General features: G+C 35.2%; 1 protein-coding gene across 7 annotated transcripts in view; it reads right to left on the bottom strand.

The window, feature by feature from the left end:
* MON2 (MON2 regulator of endosome-to-Golgi trafficking) overlaps positions 1-26192 on the bottom strand; it is a 125049-nt gene that overhangs the window by 23017 nt on the left and 75840 nt on the right. For 5 of the 7 annotated variants that reach the window (XM_037063054.1, XM_037063055.1, XM_037063058.1 and 2 more), the window contains 8 exons: positions 25941-26103; positions 23324-23617; positions 20968-21166; positions 16885-17513; positions 11934-12077; positions 11302-11319; positions 10888-11016; positions 6873-7063 (listed from right to left, as the gene is read on the bottom strand). In XM_037063054.1, coding sequence (XP_036918949.1) covers positions 6873-7063; positions 10888-11016; positions 11302-11319; positions 11934-12077; positions 16885-17513; positions 20968-21166; positions 23324-23617; positions 25941-26103 — 1767 coding nt within the window. The remainder of the gene's footprint in view (positions 1-6872; positions 7064-10887; positions 11017-11301; positions 11320-11933; positions 12078-16884; positions 17514-20967; positions 21167-23323; positions 23618-25940; positions 26104-26192) is intronic. The other 2 variants (XM_037063056.1, XM_037063057.1) reach the window with 1 other exon arrangement.

The following is a 26192-nucleotide window of genomic DNA, read 5'->3' as shown; positions in this document are numbered from 1 at the left end:
CCCACATACTGCGTCACAACCCAGCAACTGGGGCACCCAGCAACTGGGGCGCCCAGCCCTGGTGAACACCTAGGGCTCCGCCCCTCAAATATAACAGATGTGAACAGACCAAACATTATGACTCAAGAACAGCTCAAACCCTAGAGCCTATAATTCTTTTTTTAAAAGATTTTATTTATTTATCTTTAGAGAGGAAGGGAAGGAGAGAAGGAGAGAAATATCAATGTATGGTTGCTTCTGTGAGTCCCCTGCTGGGAACTGGCCTGCATCCCAGGCATGTGCCCTGACTGGGAATCGAACAGAGCCTATAATTCTAAGTGACCAAGAAATAGCCAATCTTTCAGATGCACAGTTCAAAAACACTGGTGATCAGGATGCTCACAGAATTGGTTGATTTTAGTCACAAATTAGAGGAACATATGAAGGCTAAACTGATTGAAATGAAGGGAAATGTACAGGAAACCAACAGTGATGGAAAGGAAACTGGGACTCAAATCAAGGGAGTGGACCAGAAGGAAGAAAGAGACAACCAAACAGAAAAGAAGAAACAAGAATTCAAAAAAATGAGGAGAGGCTTAGGAACCTCCAGGACATCTTTAAATGTTCCAACATCTGAATTATAGGGGTACCAGAAGAGGAAGAGGAACAGCCACAAGTAGAAAACTTATTTGAACAAATAATAAAGGAGAACTTCCCCAGTCTGGCAAAGGAAATAGACTTCCAGGAAATCCAGGAAGCTCAGAGAGTTCCAAAGAAGTTGGACTCAAGGAGGAACACACCAAGGCACATCATAATTACATTAGCCAAGATTAAAATGAAGGAGAGAATCCTAGAAGCAGCAAGGGATAAGGGGACAGTCACCTACAAAGGAGTACCCATCAGACTGTCAGCGGATTTCTCAAAAGAGACCTTCCAGGCAAGAAGGGGCTGGAAAGAAGTATTCCAAGTCATGAAATCCAAAGACCTACATCTAAGATTGCTCTATCCAGCAAAGCTTTCATTTAGAATGGAAGGGCAGATAAAGTGCTTCTCAGATAAGGTCAAGTTCAAGGAGTTCATCATCACCAAGCCCTTATTATATGAAATGTTAAAGGGACTTATCTAAGAAAAAGATAAAAAATATGAACAGTGAAAGGACAGCAAACTCACAGTTATTAACAACCACACCTAAAACAAAAGCAAACTAAGAGGACAGCTAGATCGGGAGTGGAAACATAGAAATGGAGATCACAAGGAGGGTTAGCAACAGGGAAGTGGGAGGAGGAGAAGGGGGAAGAAGATACAGAGAATAAGTAGCATAGATGGTAGGTAGAAAATAGACAGGGGGAGGGCAGGAATAGTATGGGAAATACAGAATCTAAAGAACTTGTGACACATGGACATGAAGGAAAGGGGGGGAATGGTGGGGGAGGGGTGTGCAGGGTGGAGGGGAGTGAAGGGGGGAATGGGACAAGTGTAATGGCATAATCAATAAAATATAAGAAAAAATTTTAAAATTTTAAAAAATGTTGAAGGGATCTGTTCCACTGTAAATGAAAAAACAAAAGGATATAAAACTTCAAGTAAGGTGATAGAATCAGAAAATTCTATTAGAAACCAGAGTCTCAGACGCTTAATTACAGCATGAAGGCTAAAGGGAAAAACAAGCATTAAAAATAAGAATAAGTACTTCAATTTGGTAGCTAACATGTATCATAAAAAAAGGGGTAATTTGTGACAACAGAAACATAAAAGGCAAAGAGGAAAAGAGTAGAACTTGTATAGGCAAATGAAAATAACATGCTATCAGAAGGAAAAGACTCTTTTATCTACAAGATATTTTATACCAATCTCATGGTAACTACAAAACAAAAATCACACCATGATCAAGTACAATTTATTCCAGAGAACCAAAAACAGTTCAACGTCCACAAATCAATCAACATGATAAACCACATTGACAAAATGAAAGATAAAAATCACAATTATCTCAATATATGCAGAAAAAGCATCTTATAAGATTCAACATCCATTTGCAATAAAAAAACTTTCAATAACATGGGTATAGAATGAAAAGTATAATAGCTCAACAGAATAAAAGCTAATTACAAAAAACACAGCTAGCATCGTGGCAATGATGAAAAACTGAAAGCTTTTCCTTTAAGATCAAGAACAAGACAAAGATGCCCACTCTTGCAGTTTTGTTGAACACAGTATATTGAAAGGCTTAGCCAGAGCAATCAGACAATAGAAGAAATAAAAGACATCCAAATTTAAAAGAAGTGAAATTGTCACTATTTGTGGATGGAACGAGTTATATATAGAAAACCCTAAAGACTCTACCAACAACAACCAAAAAAATATTAGAAATACTAAATGAATATAGTAAAGACGAAGGGTACAAAATCAATTTGTGAACGTCTGTTGTGTTTCTATACACTAACAATCTATCAGAAAGAGAAATCAATAAAAGAATCTCATTTATAATCACAACAAAAAGAATCAAAACCAAAGAGTATGTTTAACATAGGAGGTGAAAGACTTGGACCCTGAAAATGCAAGATATGAATGAAAGAAATTGAAGATGACACAAAGAAATAGCAAAATATTCCACGCTCAGGAATTGGAAGAATTAACATGTTAAAATGTCCATATCACCCAAAGCAATCTATAGACTCAATAAAATCCCTATCAAAATCCCTGTGGCATTTTTGCAGTTATAGAACAAAAAATCCTCAAATTTGTATACAAGCACAAAAGACCCCAAATAGCCATAGGAATCCTAAGAAAAAAGAACAAAGCCAAAGGTATCATGCTCCCTGCTTTCAAACTATTTTACAAGTGATAGTAATCAAAACAGCATGGTAGTGGCAGAAAAACAGACATACAGACCAATGGAACAGAAGTGAGCCCAGAAATAAACCCACATGCACAGACAGCTAAATATAACAAAGGAGCCAACAACACAGAATGAAACCAGACCACTGACTATCATACACAAAAATTAACTCAAAATGGATTAAAAACTGATGTAAGTTTTTTACAAAACCATACACTACACAGAAGACAACAGAGGTCCCTAAGCTCCTAGACATCAGTTAGCAACATTTTTGTGGATGTGACCTCAAAAGAGAAACAAAAATAAAAATAAACAAAACTACATCAAACTGAAAGCTTCTACACAGCAAAGGAAACCATCAATAAAACAAAAAAGCAACCAACTGAATAAGAGAAGATATTTTCAAATTACATTTCTGATAAGGGGTTGATATGCAAAAATATGTATGAACTCATATAACTCAACAACAAATAAACAAAAACAACCTGGTTAAAAAATAGGCAAAGGATCAGAATAGACATTTTTTCAAGGAAGACAAACAGATGGCCAAAGTGTATGAAACGATGTCCAACATCACTAATTTTTAGGAAAGCGCAAATCAAAACCACAGTGATATATTACCTTATACCTGTTAAAATAGCTATTATCAAAAAGACAAGAAATAACAAGTGTTGGAGAGGCTGTGGAGAAAAAGGGAACCCTTATACCCTGTTACTGGAATTGTAAATTGGTACAGTCACTATGGAAAACAGTATGGAGGTTCCTCAAAAGATTAAGAATAGAACTATAATATGATCCAGCTATTCTACCCATGGATATTTTTCTAAAGAATATGAAAACACAAATTCAAAAAGATATAATATGCACCCCTTTGTTCATTGCAGATTTATTTACCATAGCTCAGATATCTAAATAAACTAAATGTTCATCAATGGATGACTAGATTTAAAAAAGCTGGGTATTCAGGAATAACCATAAAGGACACATGGACAAAACCAAGGGGGAGGAGGTGGAAGCAAGGAAGGGAGGTGGGGATGGCTGCAGTGGGGGTGGGGGAATTGGTGGTGGGTAAATGCAGACAACTGTAACTGAACAACAATAAAAAAAACGACTGGGCACACTCACACACCATGGACTACTATTCGGCCACAAAAAAGATGAAGTATTGCCATTTACAGCACAGATGGACGTGAGGGTATTATGCTAGGTAAAATAAGTCAGATAGAAAGGACAAAAATTGTATGATTTCACTCAAATGTGGAATATCAAGAAAAAGGAAAAACAACAAACAAAAATAAAAGCAAACTCTTAGATAAGAACAGACTGGTAGTTATCAGAGGGGCAGGAAGGTGGGGGAGGCAAAATGAATAAAAATGGTCAAATGTAAGGTAAGAGGGAAACCATACTTTTGATGGTGAACATGCTATTTATAATGTATGCAGATATCAAATATAATGTTGTATGCCTGAAATTTATATAATGTTATAAACCAATGTTACCTCAACTTTTAAAAACAGCTTATTCAATTTGTTACAGGAGCAACATTCATATACAGAAATAACTAGAGGAAAAGAAAAGGTCTGAATTTCTAAATCTATTTGCTTTACATAAATTAACATTGTCAAAGAAGCTCAAATTTTCAAGGTTATTTTAAAGATAAAAACACGATTTGTTTCTTGCTAATACAAAGAGTATGTTTGCACTAGTAACAATTACATTTTTAGTGATGAGGAATACATAAAAAAGCAAAACAAAGATCGTTTTCAGAAACAGAAGTTAGAAGCACATATCATTAGTTCCAATTCTGAAATATCAGAGAAGCTTTTACAGAGAAAAAAGTAAATTAACCCTTCCACACTCTATAACTTTTATTTTTCAGTTACAATTGACATTCAATATTATTTTCTATTACTTTCAGGTGTAAAGTACAGTGCTTAGACATTTATATACTTTCAGAATGATCCTCCACAGTTGTACTCATCTGGCACCATATGTAGTTATCACAACATTATCGACTACATTTCCTACGCTGTACTTTACGCACCCATATTGTGTAACTACCAATTTATACTTACTAACCTATTTTACCCAGTCCCTTAGCCCCCTTCCCATTTGGCAACCATCAGTTTGGTCTCCTTATCTATAAGGTTGTTTCTATTTACAACATTTTTTTTTATGGACTAACTAAACATTAGAAAGACAGAATCTCTTCAGTTAAATCATTCTGTTGTGCACTCATCTGGATCATTACCAATGTGCTAATGTAGGGTTTTTTTCCTCAAAGATACCAAATTCATAATGTAAGTAACTACAAACTAATAATTTTAAATGGTTATATTTTATAATTTTAACAATGATTAATGGGTAGAAAAATTGAAAAAACTTTGTTGTCACAGAATTTCATTACCGTAGCGCAAAAGAAAATTAGATTGTAGAACTGAAGACTACCCGGCATTCACAGCTATTAAAGTGCATCGTTACTAAAGTGTCTCATTTTAGATCAGGGCTCCCAAAGGAATTTTCTGTGATGATGGAAATGTTCAATAATCTGCACTGCCCAACATGGCAGACACTAGCCATACATGGTAATGAGAATTTGAAACCAGGCTAGTGAGAATAAACTGAGTTTTTAATTTTATTTGGTTAAAAATATAATTAATAACTGTTAGTGAGTGCTATATTGGATAGTACAACGTTGGATAAATGGCAGCAGATTCCTCACGAAAAAAATTTAGTCTGTGTTCTAATTATCCCATGCTCACTCGGTGAGGGGTCAAAAGAGAATCCTTAGCCTACACCCTCAGTTGGATATCATAAAATGACAATTCAATTTTTCTTTGCCAAACCTAAACATTATACTAACTGAAGTAAGCCAGGTGATGAAAAGCAAATACCATGTGATCTCACCTATAAGGGGAACTTAATCAACAAAACAAACAAGCCAGCAAAATATAACCAGTGACATTGAAATAAAGGACAAACTGACAGTGACCAGAGGGGACAGGGGCGGGAACAACGAGGGAAAGAAGGGAAAGGGTTGTCAAGGAACGTGTACAAAGGACCATGGACAAAGCGAAAGTGGGGAAGGACTGAGGGTGGGAGGTGGGGGAAGTGATGGCAGGAAAATGGAGACAACTGTACATGAACAACAATAAAAAATCATATTTCATCTAATTTTTATTTCAGTATATTATTGTAATCATTCTCGTTTATTATTAGCTATCACTGTTAATCTCGTATTGTGCCTAATTTATAAATTAAACTTCATCATGAGTATGCATGTACCAGACAAAACGTAGGGTTTCGTATTATCTGTGGTTTCAGGGGGTCATAGACTAACTGTATTTCTGTTTTTAATTACTTAAGGAACTTCCAAAGCTAAACATCTTAAAGAACTGATCATTATGTATTCTGATAAAACACTGATACGACCAATGACACTCAAATATGGAACAGGCTGACAGGGTCCAGAGGGGAGAGGGGAGAGAATCATAGGGGAAAAGGGAATGGACTCACATGAACAAGTATAAAGGACACATGGACAATAACTAAGGGTGGGGGGTGGAAAGGGGAGGGAGGCGGGGAGCATGGGGCAGGGGGTGGGCAGGGTTGGGAATATAAGACAGAAACCTGTACGTGAACAAGAATTAAATAAAAATTATATTAAAAAAAACAAAACAAAACAAAACAAACACTGATTTTCTGAAATTGCTTTCCTTGTGTAATGCCAAACGGGCATGGTTTTTAAAAATGGACCTCTCTGGCTTCATGCAGTTAAAACCATGGTTCTTTAATCATGATGCTCTCACACAGTCTTTATATAGAGTCCTGTCTTACAACCAAAACCACTATAAAGGGCACAGTCTCCACTGCTCACAGATGATGTACCAAATGGAAAAATGCCTAATCCAGTTGTACCCTGTATACAACCTAGGATTCCCAATAAGCAAAAACTCTGTTAATGAATAATTAAAAATACTGTTTTTAGAGCAATTACAGGTATAATGTATACTTCCTGAAAGACTGTCCTAACTGCAAAAATAAATGAGCTGACCTTTTAGTAAAGAGAAAGTCTTCAAAGGTGCTGGCTAGTTCTGGCCACATACTGTCAAATTTTCCTGAAGAAGCATGTTGCCGGGCAACAGGTAGCCCAATAGAAAGAACTTTGAGGAGAGAAGATACTGCTAGCTTCCATGTGCTTTCGGAAGGGCAGGAATACTTCAAACTGAGAGGAACCCTCAGGGTCTGTGAAAATAAAGACAGTTTAACATAAGTATTCATTAAAACATGTACACATGATTTTAATTATTTTAAAAAATGACAGCAGACAGAAAAAATAATAGCATAGGCATTTTCATTTAAAGAAGGATGTTATTTTCTAGAGAGATCAATTCTCAGTCATGGTCCTCAAATCCTACTGTCTCCATTTTATAACCAACGACCCTAAAAAAGTAACAACCTTGTTGAACCTCAGTTTCTTGTCATAAAAAATACAGATGTTATCTGAAAAGTTAACAGAAGGAGTAAGAAACTTTAAACTTTGCAGCTTCCCTCAGCCTAATATTGTGGAACTAGAACATTCTGCCACAGTTCTCCTATCAAAAAAATAACCTGATAGGCAGGGCCCTCCCATCCAAGAAATATCAATACTGCTTATGCTTCCCCTCTGATGGTGAGGGGGGAATAAACATAGCCTAAAGTATCAATAACTCGAAGTCCTGTTTTAGCTCTATAATTCTATAGGTTTTATATTATACTTTAACATTTTAATGTACTTCTTTATTTTCTAAAAGTTTTAGGAAAACTGGTCATTCAAGAAGATGGTTTACTTTATGTTTAACCCTTGAGGAGACAGGTGTAGAGCATCTGTGCTGTGCACAGTGACTAGGAAGTTCAGGCTTACTTTTTAATCGATCAACTTTGAGACAGGTTACTGTTAACTGCGAAAGGACTAATTTGGTTGGTTCAGACTTCTCTGGTCACAGGTCTGTCATGCAACTAGAAAATCAGACTGACATAACTACCAGAGTGAGCTATCGCAGAGCAGCACCAATTAACAGTGTCAGCATACTGCCAGCTAAATTTCTTTAGAGTGAAAATTCTGCTTTTATAAAACAAATCTAGTCAGAGAAAGATAAAGAACGAAGAGATAAATTTTCATACGTCAATGTAATGGCATGAATATAAAACCCATTTCATCATTCTCCATCCACAACAAATATTACTGAATGCACATGTGAACCACTACATATTAGAACGAAATGGGCCTCCTCTACTAATAGATAATAGCTTGTCCAGGATATATTTATCCCCTTCCTTGCTCCATGCACTTTAGGGGAAGCAAACTCCACTTCCAGTTGGGAATTGGGGTAAGGAGATGACTAGGTCATTAAACTAATCTACTCCATTTCCCTGGGCCAAGCACCTGTTCAAGAATAGACATGGGACTAACACTGGCCCACTTAAGGTTAATTTAAGAAACTCATAAATAATAATGTAATAGAACCACACACATCCCTCCTACTGGACACATAATTCCATTTTTAGCCTACCACTATGAGGAAGAACACAGTTAAGATACAGTCGACCCTTAGTAAGCAGAACAGAGAGAAAAAATTTGGTTTTTGGTGATACTGCTGAATCCCTGAATCAACCGATTCTAAAGCACCCTCACTCCCATCTCTGAATTTTCCAACTAAGGCTGCCAATAAATCTTTATAGTTAAAGGTAGTTACAGCCTATGTATGTCACTGGCAAACAAGAGAATACTACATTATACAAGGGACACATTCTGAATTAATATTTTATAACTCAAGGTTAGATAAAAAATTGGTTTACTACTACAATTAATATTTTACTGAAATCAAAGGAACGTTAAACAATGCAGATCTACTCAATTTACATACTAAAAAAATAAAGCAACTAATACAAGGATTGGAGTATAGTTCATACTCAGTAAATGGATGTGGGACTGGGAAATTCAATGCCTGCTGCCATAAAGCTCCCACTTTTTGAGAAAGACAGAGCCTTGTGTAATTAACCACAATACAATGTAGTAAATGGATCAACAAAGTGAGTACAGAAAGGAATTTAAATCTTTTAAATATGCCAAACTGATTCATTCTACTCTTAAAAGTTCAACACTTCAATGGTTAAAGAATAAAATAATTCCTTATGATGGGTTATAAAATCCAAAAGCACCTTTTCAGACTTATTCCAGGCCTTGTCATCTCCTGAAACTGAATTTCTCAACATTTCCTTAAAATATATCGTGATCTTTTACACTGTTTAGTTTACGTATAAAACCTACCTTTCCCTTTTTATCTACCAAAATCTACTACTCCTTCTTCAAGAGTCCCTTCCATTAATCCTCGCCAAAATCCCCTAGCCAGTTTAGTTACTTCTTTGTCTAGGGGGGGAACTAACGTTTTACTCTACAATGACTACTTGGCAAATACTATTAAATGCTGTATCTGAACTGATTCTCTTTTTAGTTAACACATATAAGTGGTATTGGTATTATCCTTCTTTCACAGACGAGAAGCACCCTTGGGCTAGTTCATTTGTCCAAAATCACAGAGGAGCAAGTTCACTAATCTAAACCAGGTCTATCTGAATGCAGAGGTGCCTCCACTTAGCACTTAACACATGGCATTGTTATTTGTTACCATTCTATATTCCTTATATTAAATTATTAATGTAAGAACTATCTTATTCATTTTTAATCTTTACTATTTAATTAGTACCTGGCAAGAAAGGTGCTTAAAAAATATTCTCAATGAATGAGGAGAGAGGGAGAATGTGACGGGGTAAGTGGTGAGGGACAAAAAGAAGTATAACAAAAATAAAGGCAAGAAAGAGTTTTTTAAGAGGTAAGGGCAGTACCACATTACAGGGAAGATAAAAAATTAGAAAAAGATTTAGGATGCGAAGATTTGATGTTCTGTAACTTTGAGTAAGTAGTTTCTGTAGCACAATATGGAAGTAAGCCAGCATGCAATAGGTTAAAAGTGACTGGTGGCTAGGTGAAGGCCACAAGCCATTTAATGCAGTTTAGAAGTAAAGGAGAGCTGAAAGAGGATGGCAATTTGAGTAGGAAGTAAATTGAAAGTTCTTATTAGGCTTCATCATCTTTCCAGGATAAAGTATAAGAGGCCAAAAGGAAAATGAAAGAATTACCAACAAAAAAAAAAGATGGGAAAAGGACTGACTGAACACAATGAGAGGGATGAATCTTGAACAGAGAAAGGCCTTCTTCTTCTAGGGAGGACTGTTTTTATTGGCCTGTATTCGTTCTGTACTTGCGCTAGGGAAAGAGCAAGTTTAAGTCTGTCCTTCAAAATGGAGGAAAAGACAAAAAATATGCTTTCGGAGGAATGTAACACAGTCAACAAGAGTTGAATTTTAAAATAATTGTCAATACTGGAAACTAACATAATAGTGTATGTCTACTGTATTTGAAAAATAAAATTAAAATAATTGTTAAAAGCACGCATGATCAGATGAATCAATGGGCTGCACTTTGAATTTCTCACTGAATGCTCATCAACTTCAAAGTACAAGAAGTACTATCCCAAGAAACAGGATCATCAACTCATTGTCTTATGTGGCAAAATTTAAGAACTGTAAAAAATCTAATGCATACTGACTTCAAAATATTTTTCATTAAAAAAACCTTCTCGCCCTGGCTGGTGTAGCTCAGTGGATTGAGCGCGGGCCTACAAACCAAACAGGTTCAATTCCCAGTCAGGGCACATGTCTGGGTTGCAGGCCAGTTCCCAGCAGGGGATGCACAAGAGGCAACCAATACATTGATATTTCTCTCCCTCTCTCCTTCCCTTCACCTTTAAAGATAAATAAATGAAATCTTAAAAAAAAACCTTCTCATACTTTATAAAAACAGGTTCCTAAGTATTACTCATGAACATTGGAAAAAAGCCACTATAAACAATAATATAAATTATATTTTCAATTTATCTTAATATATGATAAAATATTATCTAAAGAGTAATTTCAACAATATTGTCATCATCAAATAAAAGTATACAATTTTTTTAAAAAAGAAATACCTTAATAATATTCTGGAGTACTTTCTCATTCACCACTGCTTTGTGACAGGCTGTTTTTTGGTATAAATCCACAACTACTTCTAAAGATCTTTCAGCAAATGGTACATAATTCAAGGCTACCCATTCCGCCTAAAAAGTAATATTTTCACAAAGAGTTAAAAATAAATGAGAGTAAATTAAATTGATATTGTTTTCAAAGAAAAAGCTTCTTTGTCTTAAAGTTCAGGCCTTGGTATTAGGTAAGACTATATTACATGCAAAGTTTTCAAAGAGATATGTACTTCATGAAATAATGATTTTAGGCCAGGCAAAAATTAAAACTATCAGGAAAAGCACATAGAGCATTCTATCAAGAACTGGGAAAGATATACTTTGCTGCTATAGGTTAGGACAATTTTAGGAAATTTAACTCACCGGTGCAAATAGTTGGATCTATTGTGATTCCATTGTGTTGCAAGACAAATAGAATGAAAAACGTTAATACACATTAAAACTACTTTTCGGACCATGTAAAATTATAGTTTTTATGTTGTTTGAACAAAATCAGCATGTGCATGCATTCAGAAATTTACTTTTGTTGTAAGCCAAAACAAAGTTAAAATTGGCCAATTATGGCTATAAGAATCTTTTATGTAAAATCCAACTAAATTTCACACCAGTAGTAGACTTCTTATATAACACACACAGATGTCTTCATTTTGCATTTCAGGATTTTATGTAAGATTAGGGTTAGGGACTGAGAAGCCATTTTGTAGTGCGAAGGGCAGTCAAGAATGAACTTCACAGAAGGTGTCCTACAGAGTAACACAAAGGCCAAACTTCCTGGAGAACTGCTTGGGAAACGGAAATCATACACAAGAAAAAAAGAAACACAGAAAAGAGCTTCCAAACAGTATTTCTTTTCAGCTAAAACTGTTACCAGACATATGAAAGTTTATTTGTGAATGAAAAGTTTCTGAGATAATCAGAGTCCACTGTGAGTGGAACTGACTTATATTTATAAGCCATGAAATATTACAGCTTAAATATAATTTAGAATAAATTACCTGATTATATTTTGCATTTGCAATGTGCTTTGTTTCCAGCTGTCCATATTGTGGTGGTTTACAGGAAAATTCTACAAATGCCAGTAACTGGTCAAATATTGCTGGATACATTATCTGCATGTTCTCTGGTCCTACACAGATGGCCTATAGAAACAAAATATAAACGGTAGAATGCATAATCTTAACTCCATTAAGTTCTTTACAGTTGTATGCTCTTGTTTAACGATAATCCAAAATACTGTCGTATTTTATGGATCATACAATCTTTTATAAGCCTAGAAGGATATGTAAGCTATTTTAAACTATTACTGAATAAGGTACATGCTAAATATATTAACCAACTAAAAATAAATTTTTTAAACAAAAACTGTGGTATTTTACTTCACAGAATAGAAAAAAGTCAAGCAATTAAAGAGAAGTTCCAGGCAGTCTTGAGGTTCTACAATCTGATCATTTGTTCAGTAATATAGCCATTGGACTATTAAGAATGCTTCACAGGTCAAGATGATACTGACTTCTATTTAAGTGACGAGATGAGTTCACTGAAATGACAGAGGACTTCTGCACCATGGCTGGTCCACTGACTTTAACAAATAATTATGTGCATTACATTTGGGAAAATAAATCATGTAGGAAAATTGTTTCTAAAAGAAATCTATGTATCACTTTTAATAGAATATTATATCTGTAGAAATAACTAACATACCTTAATATATAGGTTTGATTTTTAAATACTAAAATATTTTAACAGAGAATTAAACTTATTGTTACAAATAATTTGATAAAATGGAATAAAATGCATATCTTCACACTGAAGATTTTAATTATCAATTCAAATATGTCAAACGTACTTAAAATAAATCTTATGTTTTTATTTTTTCTAGCCACAAATGGTGTTTTCTCCTCTCACACATCCATATTTCCCTGTTTCAGTGTTTATTTTTCTCTGTGGGAAAAATATTTAATGATATTACTCATAAAATGTCTGAAACATATCTGTGCTCTACAATACAAAACACATGGTCACTACACTTCAGGGACCCTCAAAATACTAAGTCAAAATTCAAACCATTGAAATTTTTAAGAAATTTCTTTTAAAAGATATTTACATTTATATTTTTATGTAATCTATGGCTTTTTACCTGTCAGATAACAGATTAGTTTTATTTTTTCTCTCAGAAAATGTAGCAACTTAGCTGTAACTTAAGTTGAGGTAAAACTGTCCTGAGATAGAAAACAGTAAGCATAGTGCTGCCCATACCTTAGTTAGACCATCTTATAACTACAATGTAACAAAAAAATGACACCATCTCTCAATATTTAGCTCTTTTTACCAGAAACAGTGAATGGTGAACCTGAATGATTAAAAAAAAAATCTCTCTACTGACTGCTTTTAATAGTTCCATTAAAAAATTTTTTTTTTATCCTCACCCAAGGACATTTTTTTCACTGCTTTTTTTAAAGAGAGGAGGGAAGAGAAAGAAACACTGATGCAAGAGAGAAGCACTGGCTAGTTGCCCCCTATGCGCCAGGATTGGGAATCGAATCCGCAGCCTAGGTGTGTGCCCTGACCAGAATCAAACCCACAACCTATCAGTTATGGGACAATTCTCCAACCAACTGAGCCATACCAGCCAGGGCTCACCTTCTTCTTTATTAACTTCTTGCCTAGTCTGTAAACAAGCAATAATTACTATGAAATGAGACAATTATCCTAAGTGAATCACTTTATTTTTAATGACTGCAAAAACAAAACAAAAACAAAAACAAAAAGCCTTTGTGGATACCTTAGAAAACTATGTAAGTTGTGTTTCCATCACAACTTCTCTGGAATTATCTTAGCAGCAAATAATGACTTTGACTATATGCTGTGATTTTCTGTGTTTTTTATAAAAAGAAAACATAAATAGTGTTATAGAGTATAAAGCTATTCTGGGATCTTAAAGTACACAATACGGAGTTGACTTTTTTTTTTAAACAACAAACTCCACCTAAAAATATTTTATTATTGGCTTTTCTCCTTCAGTATTCTGAAGTCTGTATATCACAAAAACCTACCATACAAACCTGACAACAGATTTGAGTCCAAAAGCTGAAAGTAAATAAGCAGTCTAAACAGTATTTCCTATTAGTCTTTGAAAACAGTGTATGTGAAAACAAGGGGAAAAAAACTGGACATCTAACCTTCAGATGGTTCAAGGTTTCTCTCACTGAGTCATGTACAATATTTCATTCAGTACCTACCATGTACTAAGACCTTTGCTAAAGAACTTGATACAGATAGTAACAACTAAAGTAACATTTTCTTAATGTTTAACTGAGCCAGGCACTGTCTTACAAATATTATCTCATTTAATAGGGAAAAAAGATGATTCGCTATTTTTATTTTATAGATGAGGAATCTGAAGTATAGAGAGATTCAGAAATTTGTCCTGTAAGTAGGAGACTTGGCTTCATTGCAAACTCCACTGACGCCACTTCACACACAATGTGACAGTGTCTCCTGGAGCGCCACTCAGCAACTGTGACGATGGAGGCAGACAGGGTATCTAGCTGTTTACCTTTAGGAAGTTGGGCAATAAATAAGATGCAGTCTCCTCCTCTCAGATAATAAAAACAGATAATCAGATTATCAGGTCCCCCATGCATATCAAAATATCTTGGGGAAAAAAAAAACCACATTAGCCTACATAACTAAGTCAATTTGGTTGGGAACTAGTGACTTGAGAACTAAGAGATGACTGTGACCCTAAATATAAGGGTAAACATGATATCAAAAGTGAGTTTTTCCTCTAGGAAGGAAAATAGCATTTCATCAATAAAATGCTTTGCTGAATAGGTATTAAAGTCCCAAAGCAAAAACACTTTCCAATACCCTTGGAAGAAAAATATAAAAGCACTCTTAAAGATAATAAAATGTTAATTTCTCTCTATTAGAAAATTAAAGACCCCATGTTGTATTACTTTCAAGTATTATGCAACATCATTTAGATAACCTCGTAAGTAATAAACGATGCATACAGTGAAAATTATTAATACAAAATATTAATTGATATAAATAGAAAACAGTAAAGCTTCTTAAGTTTCAAGTTGAAAGTAAATGCTGTTTTGAAAGCCATTAAAAGCTCAGGACAAATTCCTAGTTATCGGGATGAAAGAATCCACTTACTGTCTTGTCGCTAAAGCAGAAGGTTTTTTAAAAAATTATATGCTTTTTTCCCTTGAAAATAATTTTGGGCATCTGTTGTTTCTTCTTTATCATATTCTACTTATATATAAAAGTTTGAACCCAACATCTTAATGAGAGTTGTAAATTACAGGCATCCCACAAGGCCTGTGATTTTTCTTTTCTTCCCTGATGGAGTAACTTTCCCATTCCCTCTAGAGCAGTCTATAAGCAACTTATGAGCATGATCAATCGAGGGGAAAAAAGTAATTATTGAGAAGCTACTTTTCTCCCCACAGCAATTAAAAACAGCTATTTTGATTTCAATTGTGAAAAACTGATATCCCTACAATACACATTTTAAATGTCAGATTATCTTAAATTTTAAGTTTCTACATAATTTATTCTTTCTGTATAATAGGGTTAAAGAGATTAAAGAATTACTGCTCAGCTATACTTCCTCCAGAGGCAATGAAGAGGTACTATCATGTAGCAGAAATCACCATTCTTACTGTAAAAGTTTCCATCCTTCCAGCTGAATACATGCAATCCCTTTTGTAGAAAACCTGATCTACATGACACAAATGGTTACTGATCATATCTGTGTTCCAGGTTCTAGTTCCATTCTAATATTGTTAGAATGTCATAAATCGCTGGCTCTTCAGCTGGCTTTTTATTTTCCTTTAGCATGTTGGTTATTGTGAATTACATTAACAATTACCTTAACCTTTAAAGAATTCTTTGATTTTGATCTGGTGTCATTTGCTAATTGGGATTTACTCAATGATTTTCAGGTCTGTTCTAGTTCTAGTAATTCTTTTTGTTCAAATATTATTTATTTATTTACATATGTATGTATGTTTAGAGAGAGGACAAGGGAGGGAGAAAGGGAGAGAAACGTCAGTTTGTGGTTGCCTCTTGTGCTCCCCCACTGAGGACTGGGCCCACAACCCAGGCATGTGCCTTGACTGGGGATTGAACCAGAGACCCTTTGGTTCACAGGCTGGTACTCAAGCCACTGAGCCACACCAGACAGGGCTGTTTTAATAATGCTTTCTAGTAACAAAACATGCACAAGTAAAAATAGAGCTTTATAAAATTTCTCTGAAATACTTTGTAAGTTTATCCTTACTTTTAAAAAAATAATCTCCCAACAATTCCAGAGCTAAATCTAAATTTAAGTGCAGATTTAAAAAAACAGCAAAGTATAATACCATTGCTTATTAATTTTTTCTTTTTTAAAAGATTTTATTTATTTATCTTTAGAGGGGAAGGGAAGGAGAGAGGGAGAGAAACATCAATGTGTGGTTGCCTCTTACATGTTCCCTGCTGGGAACTGGCCTGCAACCCAGGCATGTGCCCTGACTGGGAATCGAACCACAATCGTGTGGTTCGCAGGCCCGTGCTCAATCCACTGAGCTATGCCAGCCAGGCCTGCTTATTAATTTTCTAATTATATAAGTACTTTACTGAAATTGTTATTCTAAAAAGTATTATCCTTTTATGAAGACATGCATGAACAAATTGAAAATGCTGGTGAATAAAAGCAGGATGCAGGCAGTTTCTTAAAGAGTCTCAAAACAAACCTGAACTACCTTTTAAAAATACTACAGAAAACCCCATTTTTAAAATAGCTAGGTCTTTACAACACTGAATTTAACCCAAAGTACACATACACAACAATCTTGATGATTCAGAATTCATCCCCTCAAAATATATAAAAAAGTAAAAAATCCCAGAGAACCAAATGCGTTATTGCTCAGAGAGCCACTAGAACTCAATTACCTTTTGGAGAACATCTAAAGCTGTAAGTACAGCTTCCTGTAAACTTGTTAAAACTGCTTCAGTATAAGACGGAAGAATGAAGGGGGATGCATCTGAACTTATTGGGACTGAACCAGCACTGTGCAATATCACCCCCAATTTTTGCAAGTCATCCATGTTGAAACCACTTTTTATGTGTTGGTAGAGAGCTGGAAATATTTGAATTAAAGCTGTAAGGAAAGGCTGGCTGGGAATAAAAGTCAGTTTATCAAAAGTAATAGGAGGCTTAGTGCTTTCGGATCCAATTCTATACCAGGTATTCCATGCAGCCCACCAGAGATTCAAATCTTCAAGCTCATCGGTAACTATGGGTGGCTCAGAGCTACTATATTTTCCAAGTCTTTCTCCAATGGAATCTGTTCTTACAAATGGCCTGTTCAGGCCAGAGCCTGTTATGGACCCTATAAGGACAGGCACAGGAACATTAACTGCAGGTGGTGTCTCAGGCTTATCTGAGTCCCTGACAGGGGACACAATCTGTAAAATTTCCTGAAAGCTTTTCAGCGCAGCCAGAGATACTTCATTGTTTTTGCTGAGTGCTGCTGATTGTATATGGTCAAGAAGAACATCCCATGCTTGTGAAAAGTCTCCTATATTAGGAAGAAAAAACATATATATCACAAAAGTGATCAAATTTTCTCTTAGACATTTTAAATTCTATTAGCATCATTTTTCTGCTTAAATTTCTATGGAAGTAGGAAAAAACTGCTTAAGTACTAGGATATTAACAATGTGAATTAGAATCATTACAACCTGAAAATCCACAAAACATTTTTTCAGATACAGGAACAAAGGGCACGACAAAGCGATTACATAATGGATGTATCAAACAATGTTTTGGTCTTAAAAACAAAAACTATAAAAGTGAGTATACATGTTTATACTACCTCCTAGTAGTTCTGCCAAAGGACAACTGAAAAAACACTTAAGAGAGTGAAAACAAAAGCTTTTCTGTCTCATCTTTAGTCTATCTACCTACCTTTATTAATGATTAAGTAAACTGTTATTCTTAAACAAATTATGCTGTTATGAAACAAGTCATAACAGCATAATATATGTTTTTATAGGTCTAAATGTTTAAAACAAACTATGTTGTATTCCATTAAACCTTAACTTTACACTTAAGTTTTCATATTTAAATAATTCATAGTTGCATAACTTTCTTAAACATTTTCACATGTAACAGTTATTAAGTGCCAGAATAAAATGCACCATAAAGAATAAATGGTCCTTTTACGGTGAATGTAAATTTGTTTCCTTCAAGTAAAACTGAGTCTGCTGATCCATCAGCAGCAGAGCATGGGCTGAATGGTAGTTGCTGGTTTCCACTGATCAATTCAATCTCTTGCTCTGCACTTGTGCAACTAACTGAACACATTCATAATAAAGCTCTCTATGGCCAGGTGTAATTTGTTCCTATGAAGCCCAACAAAGGTGACCGTATTCCTAAGCAATCTAGACCAACGGTTTTGTTAATAGCCATTTTGATTTTAAGAGCTGCTTTAATGCCTATATACTTGCATTTAAAAAGTACAAAAATCACAGAATTGATATTTTCCAAAGTAGGGTAACTTAAGTAGGTTATGAAATATATAAACAATCGAGGTTTAAAGTCTTCTACTTTGCAAAGGCTACAAATGACTTATTTATTTATTCATAATGATTACTTTTAAAATTGTTCAATTACAGTTGATTCAATATTATTTATAAAGTTTCAGATCTACAGCACAATGGTTAGACAAATATAACTTACAAAGTGATCTCCCCAATAAATCTAGCACCCACCTGGCACCATACTTGATTTTTTTAAAAACAGATGAACCCATATACCCAGGGAAGCATTCACTTAACAGGAAAAGCTAGAAGTAGGTCTGGTATGAAACAGTAAGTACTACTCTGCCTATAGAAGACAAATCATAACGCCTTCCCAGATATGCACCTCTTCTTCTCTATACTCATTTCTGTTATTAAAAATTAAGGTATACATGTCTAGTCTTCAAGTTATAAAAAATTATCAAAGCAACACAAACTACTTAAATGTCTTCATTTCTAAAAATCTAAATCTATATCTATTAGTTCTCAGGTTTTATTTATTTTTTTTAAAGATTTTATTTATTTATCTTTAGAGGGGAAGGGAAGGAGAGAGGGAGAGAAATATCAATGTATGGTTGCCTCTGTGAGTCCCCTGCTGGGAACTGGCCTGCAACCCAGGCATGTGCCCTGACTGGGAATCGAACTGTGGTTGTTTGGTTCACAGGCCCGCATTCAATCCACTGAGCTACACCAGCCAGGGCAGTTCTTAGCTTTTAAAATAAAGTAACTATTATGCAGGTATTAAAATGATGCTTATTTTGTCAAAATTCAGCAAGTGTACAGTTAAAATTGGTACATTTCATTGTACATACATTTTTCATAAGATTTAAAGATATATATGTATATATGTATGTACATATACGTATATATGCACGTGTATATACACACACACACACACACACACACACACACACATACACACAGTCAGGCACAAATAATGCCCCTCTTTTTTATTAGAAAATCATAAGCATGTAATTCTGTATCATAGCAATATCACACTCAAGCATACCATATGACATTTTAAGCAAGATGTTCAAATTAAAACTATAAAATATTACACCATTATTATTACCCTACCAAGCACACTCAACAGGCATTATTACTTCTGCCAGACTATATATATTTCCTGTGTATATATAGATAGATAAATAGATAGATACATCCTTAAAGTGCAAGAGAAATCAAGCACTATAAGTTATTTTTGAAAAAAAGGAAAACTACACATGTGAAGAACATACAAAAAGCCTAAGTAAAGAGTAAATATGCTTTTGCTTTAACATAAAAAAAGACAAACATAAATAAACTAAAAAATAAAATAGTATGTATAACATGCTCACAATTATGTACAAAAGTATTTGTTTACTTTTTTCTATTACCCCTATCACTATCAGAATTGATGGTACTATAACCTACAACAGGGTTTCTCAATCTCGGTACACAGACATTTTGGGTTGGGCATTTCTTTCCTGTGGGGGCTATTCCATGCATTGTAATATGTGCAACAGCATCCCATGCCTCTAGTCCCCAGATGCCAGCAGGGCGTGTCCCTCCCCAGTTGTGACAATGAAAAAAACCCCCCACATCTCTAGACATTACCAAATGTCTTGAGGGGAAGAGGGGCAGAAGAACACTAGCCCTGGTTGCAAGCCACTGATTTACACTAGCAGCTTCCTAACTAGTCTAATAGGGTCCTGCCATCCTTGCCTGCTGCCATTTCATACTTTCCAAAGTGATCTTTTAGAACTGCCTATCTGATCATGTCACATCATGAATAAAATCTTTTAGTGGATCTTCACTGCTCTTTGGATGAAGTCCCAACTCATGAACATGACCTCCAAAGTTTGGCATGGTTGGCCTCTCTCTAACTTTACAATCTGGAATCACACTTTCTCCTGTTCCCTTTATTCCAGACCTTCAAATATTCTAGGGTCTTCAATGTCCCCTTCTCAATTTTCTTCTCTTTTACATGTCATTTCTGCCTATCTGCTCTTCACTTTTCATTTAACCTTAGCTTGATGAGCTACTGTATACCCTTCAGATCTCAGGTAAAATAATGCTTTCATAGGGAAGCCTATCTGGACCTCACTGACCTGGTTAAATACCTATTATAAGCTCACCATATAGCACTCCTTTGTAGCATTTATAATTGTAGCAATTTTGCACTTTTAATGTAGTTATACTTTTCCTTCATGCCCATGACAGCAAGGATGATGTGTATTTTGCTCATCATCGTATCCACCTAGAGGCTAGCCCATAATAGGTACCCAATACATATTTTCTCAAATGAAAATGTGCATACTTATGCACACACTACACATCAACACAAAGACTGGCAGTTAAGATTATTCTTGGGAATAGCAATGTATCTGAATTTCAAAAAAAATCTGTGTTTTTCAAATTTTATTTAACATCAATTACTTGTATTAGCAGGAAAAAAAAATACACACATACCTAAAGGTTGCAGTAAATATCTTCTAGTGTTGAAGATTCTCGCTACTCCAGCCAATGTTAAAACCCATGTCTCAGCCCATTGCTTCTCTGCCGTGTCCCTTGAATGATGAATGAGAATATTGCCACCTCCAGATTCAATCTTTTCTTTGTCTGCAGTGGTAGAAGATTCTCGAACTCGGTCCAATAGATGAAAGAGAACCTAAATATTTACAAAATACATATAGAAAATAACTGATAACATAGCATAGGAAATTAGGAATTGTTACAAAAATTATACCTGACTATCTGATCAATCCCCATATATTAGAAGAAACTGAACTGAGGTACTCTCATATTCTTAACTTATCCTTAAGATAATGGAAAATTAAAATAAATTGGGTAGAACATTGTCTAAGGCTGTTGAAGTATCAGTGGAACATTTACGGAGTAATGTATAAAAAAAGAACAAAACTAATAAGAAAGGTCTAGGCAAAAAAAAATACAATTATGAGAGACATCTAAATAGAAGTTATAACTCACACTTCAGGATTAGATGAAGATATTTGGAAAAATGAAACAGGAAGTAGTTACAACTTGGAGAATGTTTACATTTAAAGGGTAGATTCAGAGCAAGGAATAGGAACAAAACAAAAAGTGAACAGACAAGCAGAAGCATGCTATGAAACAATCCAAGGAAAGAAATTTCAAAGAGAAACTAATCAGCAGTGTTAAATCCTACAAAAAGATGAGTATACCAAGAATTTGGCAGTTAGAAGACCACCTGTAACCTATGAACAACTTGTGTGGTTCTCAAATATGGCCTCAGAATCAACAGCATTAGCATCATCCAGAAGTTAATAGATGTGCAAATTCTCAGGCCCCATACTACGGAGAAAAAAGAAACGCAAAAGGATAGGGGTGGTGGCTCAGCAATCTGTGCTTTAATAACTCATCTAGGTGATTCTACTATTTGCTCCTAAGGTTTAAGAAACTCTGAAGTAGAAAAATATGGAAATCAAATCATAAGAGATAAAAGAGGACAGGGGAGGTGAGGAAGAAGTAAATGACTGAGAATTAGGAAGCAAGATTAAGAATGAAGTTTTTGGCCTGGCTGGTGTAGCTCAGTGGATTGAGCGTGGGCCTGCGAACCAGAGGATCGCGGTTCGATTCCCAGTCAGGGCACATGCCTGGGTTGCAGGCCAGTTCCCGGCAGGGGCCAGTTCCCAGCAGGGGATGCACGAGAAGCAACCATACATTGATATTCTCTTCCTCTCGCCTTCCCTTCCCCTCTAAAGATAAATAAATAAAATATTAAAAAAAAAAAAAAAAAGAATGAAGTTGTTTGTTTCACCCTGGCTGGTGTAGCTCAGTGGATTGAGTGCAGACCTGCGAACCAGGGGATCGAGGTTTGATTCCCAGTCAGGGCACATGCCTGGGTTGCAGGCCAGTTCCCAGCAGGGGATGCACAAGATGCAACCGTACATTGATATTTCTCTCCCTCTCTCCTCCCTTCCCCTGTAAAGATAAATAAATAAAATCTTTAAAAAATTTTTTTAAAAAAAGAATGAAGTTGTTTGAAAGGCAAATAGGAATCAGAAAAAGTATCAGTTTGCTTTAAACAGTAACAGAAACTTAAGCATTTTTGTGATCTGGGGAGCCAGGGGATACAGTTGAGACAAAAGACACAGGAGGGAGCAGGATTTTCATTTATTTTTACTGGGGAAGATACATTATTAATTTTAAGAAGACACTTAGAAGATGACATTTAATAAAACTCAGAATTTTTTATGAATAAAATTTATAAAATTCTATGAGTTTTATTAAAATGGAACAGATGGAGCAAAAAAGGAAAGCCTGTGCTCACTAATTGGAAATGCTCACTAATTGGCTGCTGACTCTGTAATGAAGTTTTAAAAAGAGGATAAAAGAGAAGAACAAAAAATTGTATATTTAACAAACAGACATGTAGAATTAATCAATTGAAAGCTACTTTTGTTTGGTGATTCTGCAAGTAAATTTCACTGCTGTTGATATTCTTTTATTCATAAAATTCTTATTTGATTATATTATATTATTTGAATTATGTGTAGTGGTTAGCAACTCCTATTTTTACTTGGGAAACAGGAAAAAAGGGAAGGGCAAAGACAGAAATCAGAGACAGAGGTAAGCAATGAAGACAGAAAAGAGAGATAAGGTTTAAAATATTTAATGTTCTGTGTAAGGTGCAATTTAAAATATGACAAAGCTAACATTTTCTGTTTTGTGAAGTGCACAAATGCATGGATATTCATCTTAAAAAATAATAGGAACAAGTTTAATTCAAAAAGTGTATGTGTATACCAATTAAGAGCTGGTAACTCAAGCTATTTGACAATACCTTCCAAATAACGGTGTGCCATGTTGAATGCTGTAATAAGGTTCCATGTGCACCGATAGTTGAAAACAGAGTTTGCCCTGCACTCTTCCTGACGGCAGGACGGGGGTCCACACACAGTTCACCCAGTTTTGCATACAGACACAACCACAGGCAATCAAACGGTGGTGCAGGGTGGAACGGCCGGTTTAAAACCACTCCTTTCTCTTCCGCCTGCTTTTGCTGTGCTGCCTCTTCTTTATTTAATTCTTTTTCAATAGTTTCCCCTCTTTGGAAAAAATAATCTGAAATATTCCACTAAAAAGCAAAATAGAAAAAATACTACTTTATTCAAGATTTTATTTTACATATATAAAGAAATATGCAACCTATTGTTGTTCTACCTTTCAGAATAAAACACCTAAAAATTACTTCAGAAATCTAGTAGAAGGAATTTAATGAAAACATCTCTTCCTCTGTCAAGTGTCTCTATCTGACTGCAGAAGACTATAGGGGAGAAATCTTTTGCTAACATTAATATTTTAACATATTTTATTATGAAAAATGTCAAGAACACACAAAAAGTAGGGAGAATATATCAGTATGTTGATATACCCACCACCTAGATATAAAAATTGTTAATATTTTGTCATATTTACTTTTATGCCTATTTTATAATCTCTATGAGAAAGGGGCTTTAAAAAACACTACCCTGATGCCATTATCACCCTAACGAAATTATTACTAATTCCTTATATCACTGAATAATATTTTATAATTTCATACAAGAGCAATTAGTGCCCCCAGACATATCTTATGACTTTATTCTCGACCCAGGAAGGTGTATGCAAATTAATGAGAACTATACCAATGGTAAAAATGGAGTCCAAAAACTATGAACATGAATATAAAATAAAGGAGGCAATATCTAGCAGAAATCAACAATGAATTAAAACCACTGTTTGGGAGCAATTATCTACATATATAATATGCCTGTTATTTCCCCATGTTATATTTTTCATAGTAAAGTATTAAGTTATTTACCTTGTGAGGGGATTTAAGTTTGACTTTCAAAACTTCTGAGTTATGATATACATTTTCAAGTGTCTAAGTAATTGCTTTTAAATAAATTTATATTGACAACTCTACATGTTTACTTTGTGTAATATTTAACAATACTCTTAGATTTTATTACTTTTACATTCAAAATAAGTAAAATGAAGCTCAGAAGGTCAATAATTTAACAAGAAGCAGACAGAATTAAAATACATATATGAAGTCTGTCTGGAATAAGTCCAGCCATTGGTAATATGAGAACGGTTTGTGTGACACTGATGTAACCTGGCAGCCAAGAGAGCATGTGTGAACAATGACGACTCCACTGTACTAGTCAGTGGGGGTGGTAGATGCCATTGAGTGAGTGTGTGTACTGTGTGGCCATTGTTTCAAAATGAATGAGTGAGTAGAACAACGAATTTGCAACAGATTTTGTGTTAAGCTTGAACATTACTATGTGGAAACTATTTGGGTGATTCAGGAGGCCACAGCTAGGGGAAAGTGGTGATTGGCAGCTTCTTCACAACAATGCACCTGCTCATGCATCATGTCTCATGCAGAGTTTTTTGGTGAAACCAAATCATCCAGATGACTCAGCCCCATACAGCCCAGATTTAGAGCCCTGTGACTTCTGGCTTTTCTCCAAACTAAAACAACTTTTGAAAGGGAAGAGATTTCAGACTGTTGATGATGACAGAACAGCTGACAGCAATTGGGAAAACTATGTGAGGTCCCAAGGTGCCTACTCTGAAAACGACTGAGGCATCAGTGTCCTATGCACAATGTTTCTCGTATATTGGATCTTCTTCAATAAATGTCTCTAGTTTTCATAGTACGTGGCTGGATACCTTCTGGATACCTTCTGGACACCTTCTGGACAGACCTCAGATCTGTTTCTACAGTCTAGGCTCTTCATCACATGCTATCTCCTTACAGCTAACAAAGCAGTGTTGACAAACTATAGGACTCTGTAAAGCCTTGTATGAAAGTTTTATTTACTATATAAGTAGTATACAAAAACTTCCAAAATACTATTGAAAATCCATTAACCTTTATACTAGAGTCAACTGGCTCTCTTGCATGTACTATTATTTGTTTACTAAATCCCCCCAAACTTCATAAAAGCCAAATTTCAGCTCAATATATCAAACTGTTCAAAATAGTCTGCTATGAATGAATTATTTCTTCCCATGTCCCCTTTTTTTTAAAGATCCCTCCCACTCATTCAGTTTCAGAGAGAGGGGAAAGGAGAGAGAAAAAGAAGCAGAGAAACATTAGTGTGTGACAGATAACATGCCGCTAAGGGGAGACTTGGCCCACAACCCAGGCATGTGGTCTGACTGGGAATTGAACCAGTGACCTTTAGGTTTGCAGGCTGGCACTCAATCTACTGAGCCACACCAGCCAGGGCTAATGAATTATTTCTTAAGTGATGTCATTTAATCCTTTATGCAAGATATGTTTGGTATTTTAGGGTCATTCAAATGACTCCTATAGAGCCAAAAGCAAATTTACTTAGCATTCACTCTCAACTGCATAGTGCTCTCTAGGTTATACACATCAGAAGAAAAGCAGTGGTACTTACCAATAAACCTATGGAAGTTAAACTAATATTAAGTTCTTGGTTATGAAGTCCAAAGCTACCTGCAACATCCACAACTATCTGCAGGCAAGTGCAAGGCATGGTCGGTAGAAAATCTGTCACAACCAACTGAAGACACTGAAATGCTGTTCGTATCAAGGATTCTCTGAAAACACAAAAAGAAATCTATACCCATGCATTTAAAAGAAATGTAAGGGAAAATACATGCCTTAAGTAATCTGTACCATGTAAAAT

Source organism: Sturnira hondurensis, unplaced genomic scaffold (genome assembly GCF_014824575.4).
Source record: "Sturnira hondurensis isolate 20B ecotype Veracruz unplaced genomic scaffold, ASM1482457v3 Scaffold0014384, whole genome shotgun sequence".
NCBI lineage: Eukaryota > Metazoa > Chordata > Mammalia > Chiroptera > Phyllostomidae > Sturnira > Sturnira hondurensis.
The sequence above is the reverse complement of the archived record's forward strand: the minus strand, read 5'-3'. Positions and strand labels throughout refer to the sequence as shown.